The sequence below is a fragment of the Perca fluviatilis genome, chromosome 4 (genome assembly GCF_010015445.1).
Source record: "Perca fluviatilis chromosome 4, GENO_Pfluv_1.0, whole genome shotgun sequence".
Lineage (NCBI taxonomy): Eukaryota > Metazoa > Chordata > Actinopteri > Perciformes > Percidae > Perca > Perca fluviatilis.
Window position 1 is genome coordinate 4316130 of NC_053115.1, and position 12408 is coordinate 4328537.

At 42.2% G+C, this 12408-nt stretch overlaps 1 protein-coding gene across 2 annotated transcripts in view; it reads left to right on the forward strand.

The window, feature by feature from the left end:
* fbln2 (fibulin 2) overlaps positions 1–12408 on the forward strand; it is an 88702-nt gene that overhangs the window by 43188 nt on the left and 33106 nt on the right. For both annotated transcript variants that reach the window (XM_039797519.1, XM_039797520.1), the window contains exons 7-8: positions 890–988; positions 12252–12353. In XM_039797519.1, the coding sequence (XP_039653453.1) occupies positions 890–988; positions 12252–12353 (201 nt within the window). The remainder of the gene's footprint in view (positions 1–889; positions 989–12251; positions 12354–12408) is intronic.

Genomic DNA, 12408 nt, shown 5'->3' on the forward strand with positions numbered 1-12408 from the left:
ATATTTTAGAGGGAGGCTGGCTTGGTACAACTCATTATTTAAGTATAAGTTTAACTTTTTTTTTTTACATTGACATATTTGAATCATAATGACAAAAGCTATTGTCAAAACTCAACAGAGATGGAAAAATTGGGTTCCGTCATCCATTCCGACATACCCCCACTCCGACATTGGCGTATAATTGTCGGAGTGGCGGCACTTCCATTGTTTTCAAACGTCCCACCACTCCGACAATTTTTGTTTCCATTAGGGTTAGGGGTTAGGGTTAGGGTTAAGGGTTAGGGTTAGGGTTAGGGGTTAGGGTTAGGGGTTAGGGAATAGCGGCATGTCGGAGTGGCGGCATGTAATCGGAAAAATTGGGGTTGTTTAATAACGAGCTCTTTTAATTTGCCTATGAGAGTTGTAGACATTTTCCGAGGGCATTTGTATTATGCACTTCTGCACTTCTGCACTGATCACCTTCTTAAGGTGCGTTCACACCGAGGTGTTTTTGCACAAATATGTCATCGCAATTACATACAAAGTCAATGAAAAGATGCAAATTTGCGACGGTGGCCCTAAATGATGCCGCAAATTTGTGTGTTGAAATATTTAAACTCAGGCAAGAAAGAATTTGCATGATGCTGTATCAGACAGTGTCGCTCACAATTCCAGTCTGAAATTCGAAGAATCAAAAAAAATACTCAATGTAGGGAAAACTGTTATTTTGTCTGTTTTACGTGTAAAGTGGAAGGAGAGGGTGATGTATAAATTGATTTGATTAATAAGGTAAATCAAAATTTACAAAAGTTAATCAACTTACAGGAGGCACACATCATGGCTTAGGTCAAAAGGAAACTAACATAAAGAGAGTTCTTCCCGGTTTCTGTTGCCGTGTTTCCATGTGCAGCGAGTCAAGACGAGGACAACAGAGTCCGAGAGCACAGTCCTGCTAGCACCACACCCAGCGCAACCACCACCAGCCCTGCCCGCCTCAATCCATGTGCAGGTAAGGCCAGTGTTTCACTGCAACGCATGTTAACCATTCAAACCTTCAGCATCTGGCCATTTCTTTTAAAATTACACATTCAGTCATATTTGGTATTTAGACAGACAGGTTTTATTTCTTTTTTTCCCCCATGTTTTGTGTCTTAAGTGTTTGGATTTCTCCCGTCAGATCCGTGATTTTCTTTTGTTGGGCTGGGACTTGATCTCCTCCACCTCGCCAAGGTGCTTTGTAGGGATGTCCCGATCAGCTTTTTAGACTCCCGATCCGATCCCGAGTCCCGATCCGATACTTGTAGTTGCTCAGATAATAGATCTGCACACCAGGTTTTTTTTATTTATTTTCTTTTTTTTACAAAATTTACTTAATATTTAAAACTTTAAAATTATTAATTAAATAAAAAAAGTAACTAAAATATGTCTTAAAGCTACTGTACATTCTTTAAGAATTTCTCCCATCTAGCATAGAGGTATTGAAATAATCAAATAAGCGATGCATCGAATCGTGGACATGGACGATGCTGCATCGATAATCGGCCGGGCCATAATCAATTATTTCTGTTTACAGTTTAATGTAGGCCTAACAACATTTCTGTTTACATATTCTGTTGTGTTTTGCACATTCAGGAAGTGCCATGTGCTCAGTGCTGTATAGTTTTATGTATCCAATTTATTTAGTATTAGAGCACTGCAGAATGTTTGGTTTTTGAAGCTTGAAAAGCTATGAATTAAATATCCTACATGGCTTTAATAATAAAAATGTATTTGACGCATCGTGATGCATTGAGATATCGAATTGAATTGAATCGTAATCGAATCGGGAGATCAATGAAGATTCACACCTCTAATCTAGCAGTGAAATTGTATATGACAACCAACTGAATATTACTTTCTGCCCCTCCCATTCCGAACATGTTTTAACTCCTACGGTGGCCGTATACCAAGATTAACATGGCTTCCAGTATAACTTTGTCCGTTATGTATATTGTATGCGATTAATAGTGTAAGGCAATGTTTACAGTGTAGGCTACGTATTTTCAGAGTCAGTCAGAGATCTGATGCGACGGAGGTGCGAGGGAAAGCTAAAGGAAGAGGGAAATAAGGTGAAGAAAAATGAAAAGACAGAGCTGGTGGCAGTGGATCAGTGAGACCGACTAGGCAAAGAAAAACTAAAGAGACACTCTCCAAAGATGACGAGGCGACTTCGTTACATGTCCTCGAGAATAGGCGTGATCCTCCATCTTCCACAGGCTTTCAAATCTGCCAGCAGTCGCGAGGAATCTCCCGGCTGGCATTCATCACGATGCCACTGAGGCTACGCGTACGAGAATACTTTGATTAGTTGGTGGAAGTAATTACACATGAATGAGCACATATTTGTGAAAGAAAAGGTTTTTTTTCTAAGAATCAACTAAAAAAATTACACAACGGAGCTTTAAGCGTAATACATTTCAGTACAGTACAGGCCAAAAGTTTGGACACACCTTCTCATTCAATGCGTTTCCTTTTTATTTTCATGACTATTTACATTGTAGATTCTCACTGAAGGCATCAAAACTATGAATGAACACATATGGAATTATGTACTTAACAAAAAAGTGTGAAATAACTGAAAACATGTCTTATATTTTAGATTCTTCAAAGTAGCCACCCTTTGCTTTTTTTATTAATAAGGGATAAAATTCCACTAATGAACCCTGACAAAGCACACCTGTGAAGGTAAAACCATTTCAGGTGACTACCTCATGAAGCTCATTGAGAGAACACCAAGGGTTTGCAGAGTTATCAAAAAAAGCAAAGGGTGGCTACTTTGAGGAATCTAAAATATAAGACATGTTTTCAGTTATTTCACACTTTTTTGTTAAGGACATAATTCCATATGTGTTCATTCATAGTTTTGATGCCTTCAGGGAGAATCTACAATGTAAATAGTCATGAAAATAAAGAAACACATTGAATGAGAAGGTCCAAACTGTTGGCCTGTACTGTAACTTCAGCAAATGAGTCTTTTCTCTCAACAGTAAAATAGTTCTCTTTAGGATCCCACCCCCACCCAAAACATAAACAGTCTCAAGTTCCCCACTGGACAACGAAAACTAAACTTAGTGGCGCCTCTTGAGCTTAATGGTCAATCTTTGTTTTTCTTCTCGTGTTCACCGATGTCGGCTCCAGAGAATAACGGCCTGAAAGCGCGGTGGTTTCCTGGAGGAATCACGGAAGAAGTGTGGAGAATTAGAGTAATCCGCTTCTGTAAAAAAAAAGGGTGACTAAGAAAGTGTGTGGATAAAAGGCGGTGATCACCACAAGCTGATGGACATGATCGGAGTAAGGTAACGGGGTGAATGCCGGTCCCCGGTCAGTTAATAAAATGCCAAACTGGGCTACGATCTGATACTGTGATTGGGACAACCCTAGTGGTTTGCATTTTTCTTTGGCATTAAAGTTTAAAGCACAAAAAAAGGCAGCGTTTTTGATAGATCAGGATATATTCTTGGATTACTCATTGATCATTCATCTTACTTTGCCCTTCAACCAACCTGACTTAAAGGTCCCATGGCATGAAAAGTTCACTTTATGAGGTTTTTTAACATTAATATGCATTCCCCCAGCCTGCCTATGGTCCCCCAGTGGCTAGAGATGGTGATAGGTGTAAACCGAGCCCTGGGTATCCTGCTCTGCATTTGAGAAAATGAAAGCTCAGATGGGCCAATCAGGAATCTTCTCCTTATGAGGTCATAAGGAGCAAGGTTACCTCCCCTTTCTCTGCTTTGCCCGCCCAGAGAATTTGGCCCACCCATGAGAGAGAGACATCATGGCTTTCAAATGAGCAAAGTGGCAGTTGGTCAAGGCCACACCCCCACCCTCCACCTTGCCCCCTCTCTCCTCCTCAATAGCTTCAGACACATAAATGGCACATCCTAAGGAAAGCTCATTGTGGGACTGGCTCTAGTGGCTGTAATTCTGCACCAAGGCTGAATTTCAGGAAAGAGACTTCAGATACAGTATTAGGGGACCACTAAGGTCTATATAAAAGAGACTTCAGATACAGTATTAGGGGACCACTAAGGTCTATATAAAAGAGACTTCAGATACAGTATTAGGGGACCACTAAGGTCTATATAAAAGAGACTTCAGATACAGTATTAGGAGACCACTAAGGTCAATATAAAAGAGACTTCAGATATAGTATTAGGGGACCACTAAGGTCTATATAAAAGAGACTTCAGATACAGTATTAGGGGACCACTAAGGTCTATATAAAAGAGACTTCAGATACAGTATTAGGGGACCACTAAGGTCAATATAAAAGAGACTTCAGATACAGTATTAGGGGACCACTAAGGTCTATATAAAAGAGACTTCCGATACAGTATTAGGGGACCACTAAGGTCTATATAAAAGAGACTTCAGATACAGTATTAGGGGACCACTAAGGTCTATATAAAAGAGACTTCAGATATAGTATTAGGGGACCACTAAGGTCTATATAAAAGAGACTTCCGATACAGTATTAGGGGACCACTAAGGTCTATATAAAAGAGACTTCAGATACAGTATTAGGGGACCACTAAGGTCTATATAAAAGAGACTTCAGATACAGTATTAGGGGACCACTAAGGTCTATATAAAAGAGACTTCAGATACAGTATTAGGGGACCTAATATAAAAGCATCCAAAGAGCACCATGTCATGGGACCTTTAAGCTAGTCTCTACCTTCCACTCCAAGCACTCCTGTAATTAAACTCCATGCCTTGTCTTTGCTGGTGTTGTCCTCATAAAAAGAGTATGTATGATGTCTTGTTATGTTTTTCCACATCCAAGATGATTCTCTTGTCGTCCGTGGTATTGTAGAGGACACATAAACCATATTGGGGGTGTTTTGGTAAACGGACTGGATGCTCTCGGATGTGGCTCGCGTGAAAATAGACCTGCCGCGTATCTTTAGGGGAGCGGAGCGCCGCTTCACGCACGCTTCACGCACGCTTCACGCACGCTTCACGCACGCTTCTGGGATGCGCCATGACGGAATATCAAGCATTGACTTGAATGGCCGCAATTGCTCGCGGGGCCCGCGTTGCCTCCGGAACACAGTGCAGACGCCTGGTGGAAAATGGGGGTAACGGGGTTTGAGGGCATAAAAGAGTGTTCCATATAAGGCGGTGAAGTGTACAAGCAGTTGTAACTCAATGTCTAGAGCCCAGTAAGCATCTGCTCAACAAATCAGCTCTGCTTCCATTGAAAGAAAGCATGCAGGCCGTGCTGAGAAGGTCTGACATGTGTCCCAGTGCTGTCTGATTGCCCTGAGGCGGATAACTCCCTTATTCAATTCAATTCAATTTTATTTATAGTATCAAATCATAACATAAGTTATCTCGAGACACTTTACAGATAGAGTAGGTCTAGACCACACTCTATAATTTACAAAGCCCCAACAATTCCAACAATTCCAGTAATTCCCTCAAGAGCAAGCAGTGCGACAGTGGCGAGGAAAAACTCCCTTTGGGAAGAAACCTCGGACAGACCCAGGCTCTTGGTAGGCGGTGTCTGACGAGCCGGTTGGGGGTGTGATGAACAGTGGCGATAGTAGTCACATTAATAATGGAACAGTGACTGGATGTAGCGGGAAGCTGCAGGGTTCAGCAGGACGCAGCATGACATTGCAGGGCATCGCTGAGCTCAGCAGGGAGTGCAGCAGGACCACGGCGACAGCTGCAACCAGGGTCTTGGTGCCAACGTTCTCCCAAGGAAATACGGCTGGGGAAAAAAGCATAAGGACTCCGGGAGTAAACCCCCAGAAGCTAGGATTAGTAACAAGCATTTCTGGGACGGGCTGCACACAAATAGTAATAGTAATAGTAACAGTAATAGAAACAGTAATAGAAAGGGAGAGGAGAGAGCAGCTCAGTGTGTCAAAGGAAGGAAGTCCCCCGGCAGTCTAGGACTATAACAGCGTAACTATAACAGGTAACTAAGAGAGACAGGTCATAAGGAGAGGTAGCTTTTTCGGGCTTAGAACTCTCGCCCTGCCGGATCTGGCTTGGCTGGCCTGCCTCCCCTACTTTGTTATGTATTATTAATCTAACAATTATGAAGAGAAGCAGTTGGGCCAGTTAGGTGAACACTGCAACTCCTCACCCCTAACTATAAGCTTTATCAAATAGGAGAGTTTTAAGTTCATTCTTGAATGAGGTGACAGTTTCTGCCCCCGAACCCAGATCGGGAGCTGGTTCCATAGGAGAGGAGCCTGATAACTGAAGGCTCTGGCTCCCATTCTACTTTTAGAGACTCTAGGTACCACCAGTAACTCTGCATTCTGGGAGCGCAGTGCTCTAGTAGGACAATAGGGTATTAGGAGCTCTTCTAGATACGATGGTGCTAGACCATTTAGAGCTTTGTAGGTCAAGAGAAGGACTTTAAACTCAATCCTGGATTCAACAGGAAGCCAATGCAGAGAAGCTAATACAGGAGAAATATGATATCTCTTTCTTAGTTCTTGTGAGAACACGCGTGCAGCATTCTGGATCAGCTGGAGAGTCTTAAGAGACTTATTTGAGCAACCTGACAGTAGGGGAATTACAATAGTCCAGCCTGGAAGTAACAAATGCATGGACTAGTTTTGCCGCCGTTTTGAGACAGGATATTCCTAATTTTGGCAATGTTACGAAGATGAAAAAAGGCTGTTCTTGAGGTTTGTTTTAGATTGGCATTAAAGGATATATCCTGATCAAAGATAACTCCTAAATTTCTAACAGTGGTGCTGGAGGCCAGGGCAACACCATCCAGAGTAGCTATATCTCTAGATAATGAAGTTCGGAGGTGTTTAGGGCCCAGCACAATAACTTCAGTTTTGTTAGGGTTTAACATCAGAAAATTATAGGTCATCCAGAATGTTATATCCTTAATGCACTCTTGAAATTTTGCTAGCTGACTGGTTTCGTCTGGTTTGATTGACAAGTATAATTGGGTGTCATCCGCATAACAGTGAAAGTTAATTGAGTGTTTTCTAATAATATTGCCAAGAGGAAGCATATATAAGGAGAATAGAATTGGTCCAAGCACTGAGCCTTGAGGAACCCCATGGCTAACTTTAGCGTACTTGGAGGATTTATCATTAACATTCACAAATTGAGATCGATCAGAGAAATAGGACCTAAACCAACTCAGAGCAATTCCTTTAATGCCAACCAAGTGTTCCAATCTCTGTAACAGGATTGAATGGTCAATTGTGTCAAATGCAGCACTAAGATCTAGTAAAACAAGAATGGAGACAAGACCTTTGTCTGCAGCAGTTAAAAGGTCGTTAGTAATTTTCACCAGTGCCGTCTCTGTGCTATGATTCTTTCTAAATCCTGATTGAAAGTCATCAAATAAACTGTTGCTATGTAGAAAATCACATAACTGATTAGCAACCACCTTCTCAAGGATCTTGGATAGAAAAGGAAGGTTAGATATAGGTCTATAGTTTGCTAAGACCTCAGGATCCAGGGTGGGTTTTTTCAGAAATGGTTTTATCACAGCTACTTTAAATGACTGTGGTACATAACCTGTTAATAGAGACATATTGATCATATCTAGTAATGAGGTGTTAACCACAGGTAATGCTTCTTTGAGTAGTCTCGTTGGGATGGGGTCCAAGAGACAGGTAGATGGCTTAGCTGAGGATATCTTTAACAATAATTGTTGAAGATCTATAGGATAAAAGCAGTCTAAGTAAATGTCGAGACTAGTCTTTATTTCTAACGACTCTGCGTTTAAAGGTGAACCGTTAGAAGTTGAGTGTAAAAGGTGATGAATTTTATCTCTAATTGTTGTAATTTTATCATTGAAGAAGCTCATGAAGTCATCACTACTCATAGCTAGAGGAATAGATGGCTCAGTAGAGCTGTGGCTATCTGTCAGCCTGGCGACAGTGCTGAAAAGAAACCTTGGGTTGTTCTTGTTTTCTTCTATTAGTGATGAGTAATAGTCTGATCTGGCCTTCTTAGGGCCTTCCTATAGGTTTTGAGACTTTCTTGCCAATCCAAACGAGATTCTTCCACCTTGGTGGAACGCCACTTTCATATCGCGGTGTTGCGAGATTTGTTTTAATTTGCGAGTTTGGGAGTTATACCAAGGTGCTAGTTTCCTTTGCTTCATCATCTTCTTTTTCAGGGGAGCGACGGAGTCTAAGGTCGTCCGTAGGCATGTCGTAACACCGTCTACAAATGCATCAATTTGAGAGGGACTGAGGTTAACATACAGGTCCTCTGTTATGTTAAGGCATGACATAGAGTCGAATGCTGTTGGAATATCTTCTTTAAATTTAGCTATAGCACTGTCAGATAAGCATCTGGTGTAGGAGCTTTTATCTAATTTAATATAATCAGGTAGTAAGAATTCGAAAGTGATTAAAGAATGATCTGATAATACCGAATTCTGCGAAAATATTATTAAATCCTCAATTTCAATACCATATGCCAGCACAAGGTCGAGGGTGTGGTTAAAAGAGTGCGTCGCCTTGTGCACACTCTGACTGAAACCGATTGAATCCAGTAATGAGTTGAAAGCAGTACTAAGGCTGTCATTGTCAACGTCCACATGGATATTAAAATCACCTACAAGAAGTACTTGGTCTGATTTAAGGACTAAACATGATAAAAACTCTGAGAATTCAGATAAAAATTCAGAATACGGACCTGGAGCCCTGTAAATAACAACGAATATAATTGGCTGTAATGTTTTCCATTTTGGATGTTGAAGATTAAGAACAAGACTTTCAAATGAGTTATAATGTAATTTAGGTTTAGGAGTAATTAGCAGGCTTGCATCAAAGATGGCTGCAACTCCCCCTCGCCCGGAGCCTCTAGGAATTTGAGTATTAATATGGCTGGGAAAAATGGCTTCATTTAGACTAACATAGTCTTCATGGCCCAGCCAGGTTTCAGTAAGACAAAATAAATCAATTTTATTGTCTGATATCAACTCGTTTACCAGTACTGCTTTAGAAGACAGAGATCTAATATTTAATAGTCCACATCTAATTTTCCTATTTTGTTCTATTGCAGTAGTTTTAATTCCAATTAGGTTGTTAAGTATAGCGCATCTTTCGTTTACCTTTGATTTAACCGATCTGAGCCGGGGGACAGACACCGTGCTTATTAGACTATGAGTGGGCGACTGCTCCAACGGAAGCACAGAGGGGCGTAGCACTGCACCTCTGATTACTAATATCAAACTTGGGTTGTCATGGTTTATGGTCATGGTTTATGGTCTGATAAACTCGTTCGAATTTTTGATATGAGAGCGGCACCGTCCCGGGTGGGATGAATGCCGTCTCTCTCAATCAGACCAGGCTTTCCCCAGAACGCCCCAGTTATTCACATAGCCCACATCATTAGCTGGGCACCACCCGACAACCAGCGGTGGAAGGATGACGCACGGCTGTACATTTCATCATTGGTCAGGTTTGGCAGGGGTCCAGAGAAAACTACTGAGTCCGACATTGTCTTTGGCGTATGCACAAAGTGACTCAACATTCATTTTAGTGATCTCCGATTTACGACCCATTACCACCTACGTGAAGTATGATCTTACTGTATTTACGGTTCTTTTGCCAGCAGCTTTAGATGGTTTCTATATCGCCCGCTCCAGCCCCGGGGCACATATGACCGTAGGTAGGTCTACTGTAGCCGGCGCTGGCTTCACATAATGCAGTATAGAGCTCCCAATAACCAGAACTGGCTTCTCAGCGGGTGTATCACTGAGTAGGAGAACCTGTTAGAGAGGCGAAGACGCTCCGGTTTAGAGCGACCTTCATCATGTGCACTCCCTGGTCTAGATCTAACGCTACGCCCTCGGACAGTCACCCATCACCCGGCTGCTCGGGTCTGCCGGGGGACAGCTAGCAGAAGCTACACAAGCTACTGTATGTTGGCCCGTATTAACTACATGGTGCTGGCTAGCTACGGAAGCATACGATTCTGATTCCATGGTGCGGAGCCGTGACTCAAATTCACTAAGCCTTGCCTCCAAAACAGCGAATATACTACATTTATTACATGTATCGTTATCACTAAAGGAGGCAGGGGAATAGCTAAACATTTGACACACAGAGCAAGAGAGAGCAGGAGAGGGAGAGGAATTAGCCATTGCTAATGGCTAAGCTAAAGTAGCTAACAGTGTTTTAACAATTGTAAATTCAGCGAGTCAGTCGCTGTAAGTGAAGCTAAGTATAAGTGCTTGAGTAAAACAATTGTAATTCAAATGCAATCCAGGCAAATAGCTGCTAATTTAAACAGTGAAGCAGAGTTCAGTAAGTTTTTGCCGGAGCAGCAAACTAGCGTTTGTAACACGGGAACACCGGAAGTGACACAATACGCTCACCTTACACGTCGGCACGTCACGGCCACCCTGACATCCATTGTTGTGCTGTCTTTCTGCTTTAGGCAAAGTCCAGCGACTGTGTCAGTCTGATGTGGGCCAGACCAAAACCAACAAAGCACGTAGAACAGAAGTACAAAAAAAACAGGGGCAGTTGCCTCGCTGCATTCATTTTTCACTGATCAACTGTTCAGTCGTGCTGCTGCAGCTTCATGAGCTGAATCTTGATCAAGTCAGGCGGAGATCAACAGTGCAAACCCTCGAGTCTCTACTCCAGGCTCCAACAAAAGCCATGCTTCTTCAAAGTGCCTCTGATTGTTAGTTATAAGAATATCCTGATCGACGTATCGAGCAGCCCTCTGACACTTTAGCAGGGAAGGTGTTGGTGAGAAATTGTGGGGAAACAGTTCCATGGCCCATGCCTCTTTGTAACAGTCGACAAACTATCGGGCTGTTAGATAGAGAGAATTGATTCTGTTGTGTTGAATGTGATGGCTCATTGAATCTAGAGCTGCAAAGATTAATCGATTACTTGTCAACTTTTAAATTAATCGTCAACTGTTTTGACAATCAATTAATCGAGTCATTATTAATGAGAAAAAAGAAAGAAATTCTCTGATTGCAGCTCGTTAAATGTGAATGTCTTCTGGTTGCTTCTCTCCTCTGGGACAGTAAACTGAATATCTTTGAGTTGTGTACAAAACGAGACATTTGAGGAAGTCATCTTAGGATTTGGGAAACACTGATCGACATTTATTACCATTTTCGGACACTTTATAAACCAAACAACTTATGGATTAATCGAGAAAATAACCGACAGATTAATCGTCAGTAGTTGCACCGCTAAATGAATTACAAAGACAGCAGAAAAACCGCTCAAGGATGAGAATTGAAGACATTATGGGCCCTATTTTAACGATCTAAGTGCACGGCATGAAGCGCATGGCGCAGGTGCGTTTTAATCCACTTTTGTTAGTTTGATGGCGGAACAACGGGTCCGTGCGCCGGGCGCCTGGTTCTAAAGGGTTGTACTTAGTGTCTTCATTAATTCATAGGTGTGTTTTGGGTGTAACATGTAATAAACCAATCAGAGATCATCTCCCATTCCCTTTAAAAGCCAGGCGCGTTTGGACCTTGGAGCATTGCTGTTATGATGGAGGATTTGCACAGTAAAATTTTCATTTGTAATCTTCTGCATGTGTGTGTGTGCTGCTGTGTGTCCCTGTGTGTGTAACAAGCATAGTGTGTGCGCGCTGTGCACAAGCCTAGGAGCACTTCTCTGTTAAAATAACAATGAAATGCTGCATTAGACCAGGTTTTTGTTGGTCAATGGCGCCATCACTTCCCGCTGCCTCAAGATAGCAATACGCCCAGAATGCACCTGAACACACCTCCCTGTAAGACCAGCACGCCCAGAATGCACCTGAACACACCTCCCTGTAAGACCAGCACGCCCAGAATGCACCTGAACACACCTCCCTGTAAGACCAGCACGCCCATGGGCGCACAGATGGGTGCAGGTGCATTTGCTATTTAAACGACATATTGTGTTTTATAATTGTTTTTCTATAAAAAAGGTTTGTTTTGTTCATGTTTATAATGTGATAGTTACTGAGTCTGACTGTTAGTTTGATCTTTTGTTTATGGGAAATGTGCGTTTGTGTGTATGTTTGCGGGTGTACACATGCATGTGTTTGTATGTGGGCGTGGATAAGTGTATTGCACATTGATATGACTTTACATATATTCTTGTAATGGAATGTCTGTGATGTAATGTGTATGTATTGTATGTCTAGTGTGGACCCCAGGAAGGGTAGCTGACTGCTACGGCATCGGCTAATGGGGATCCTTTTCGTAAGCAAAAATAATAAACACGGTGATCATGCTGCAATTTTGTGTCATGCAGAAAACGGTCCTTGCAGTCAGCAGTGTACGGCGGTGGCCGGCCGGGCTCGCTGCTCCTGCTTCCCAGGGTTTTCACTGATGACAGACGGACGCATGTGTGAAGGTAAGGGCTGCCCGCTCGTTGTTGTCATGGCAACGTTGGCAGTAATTGGAGCAAT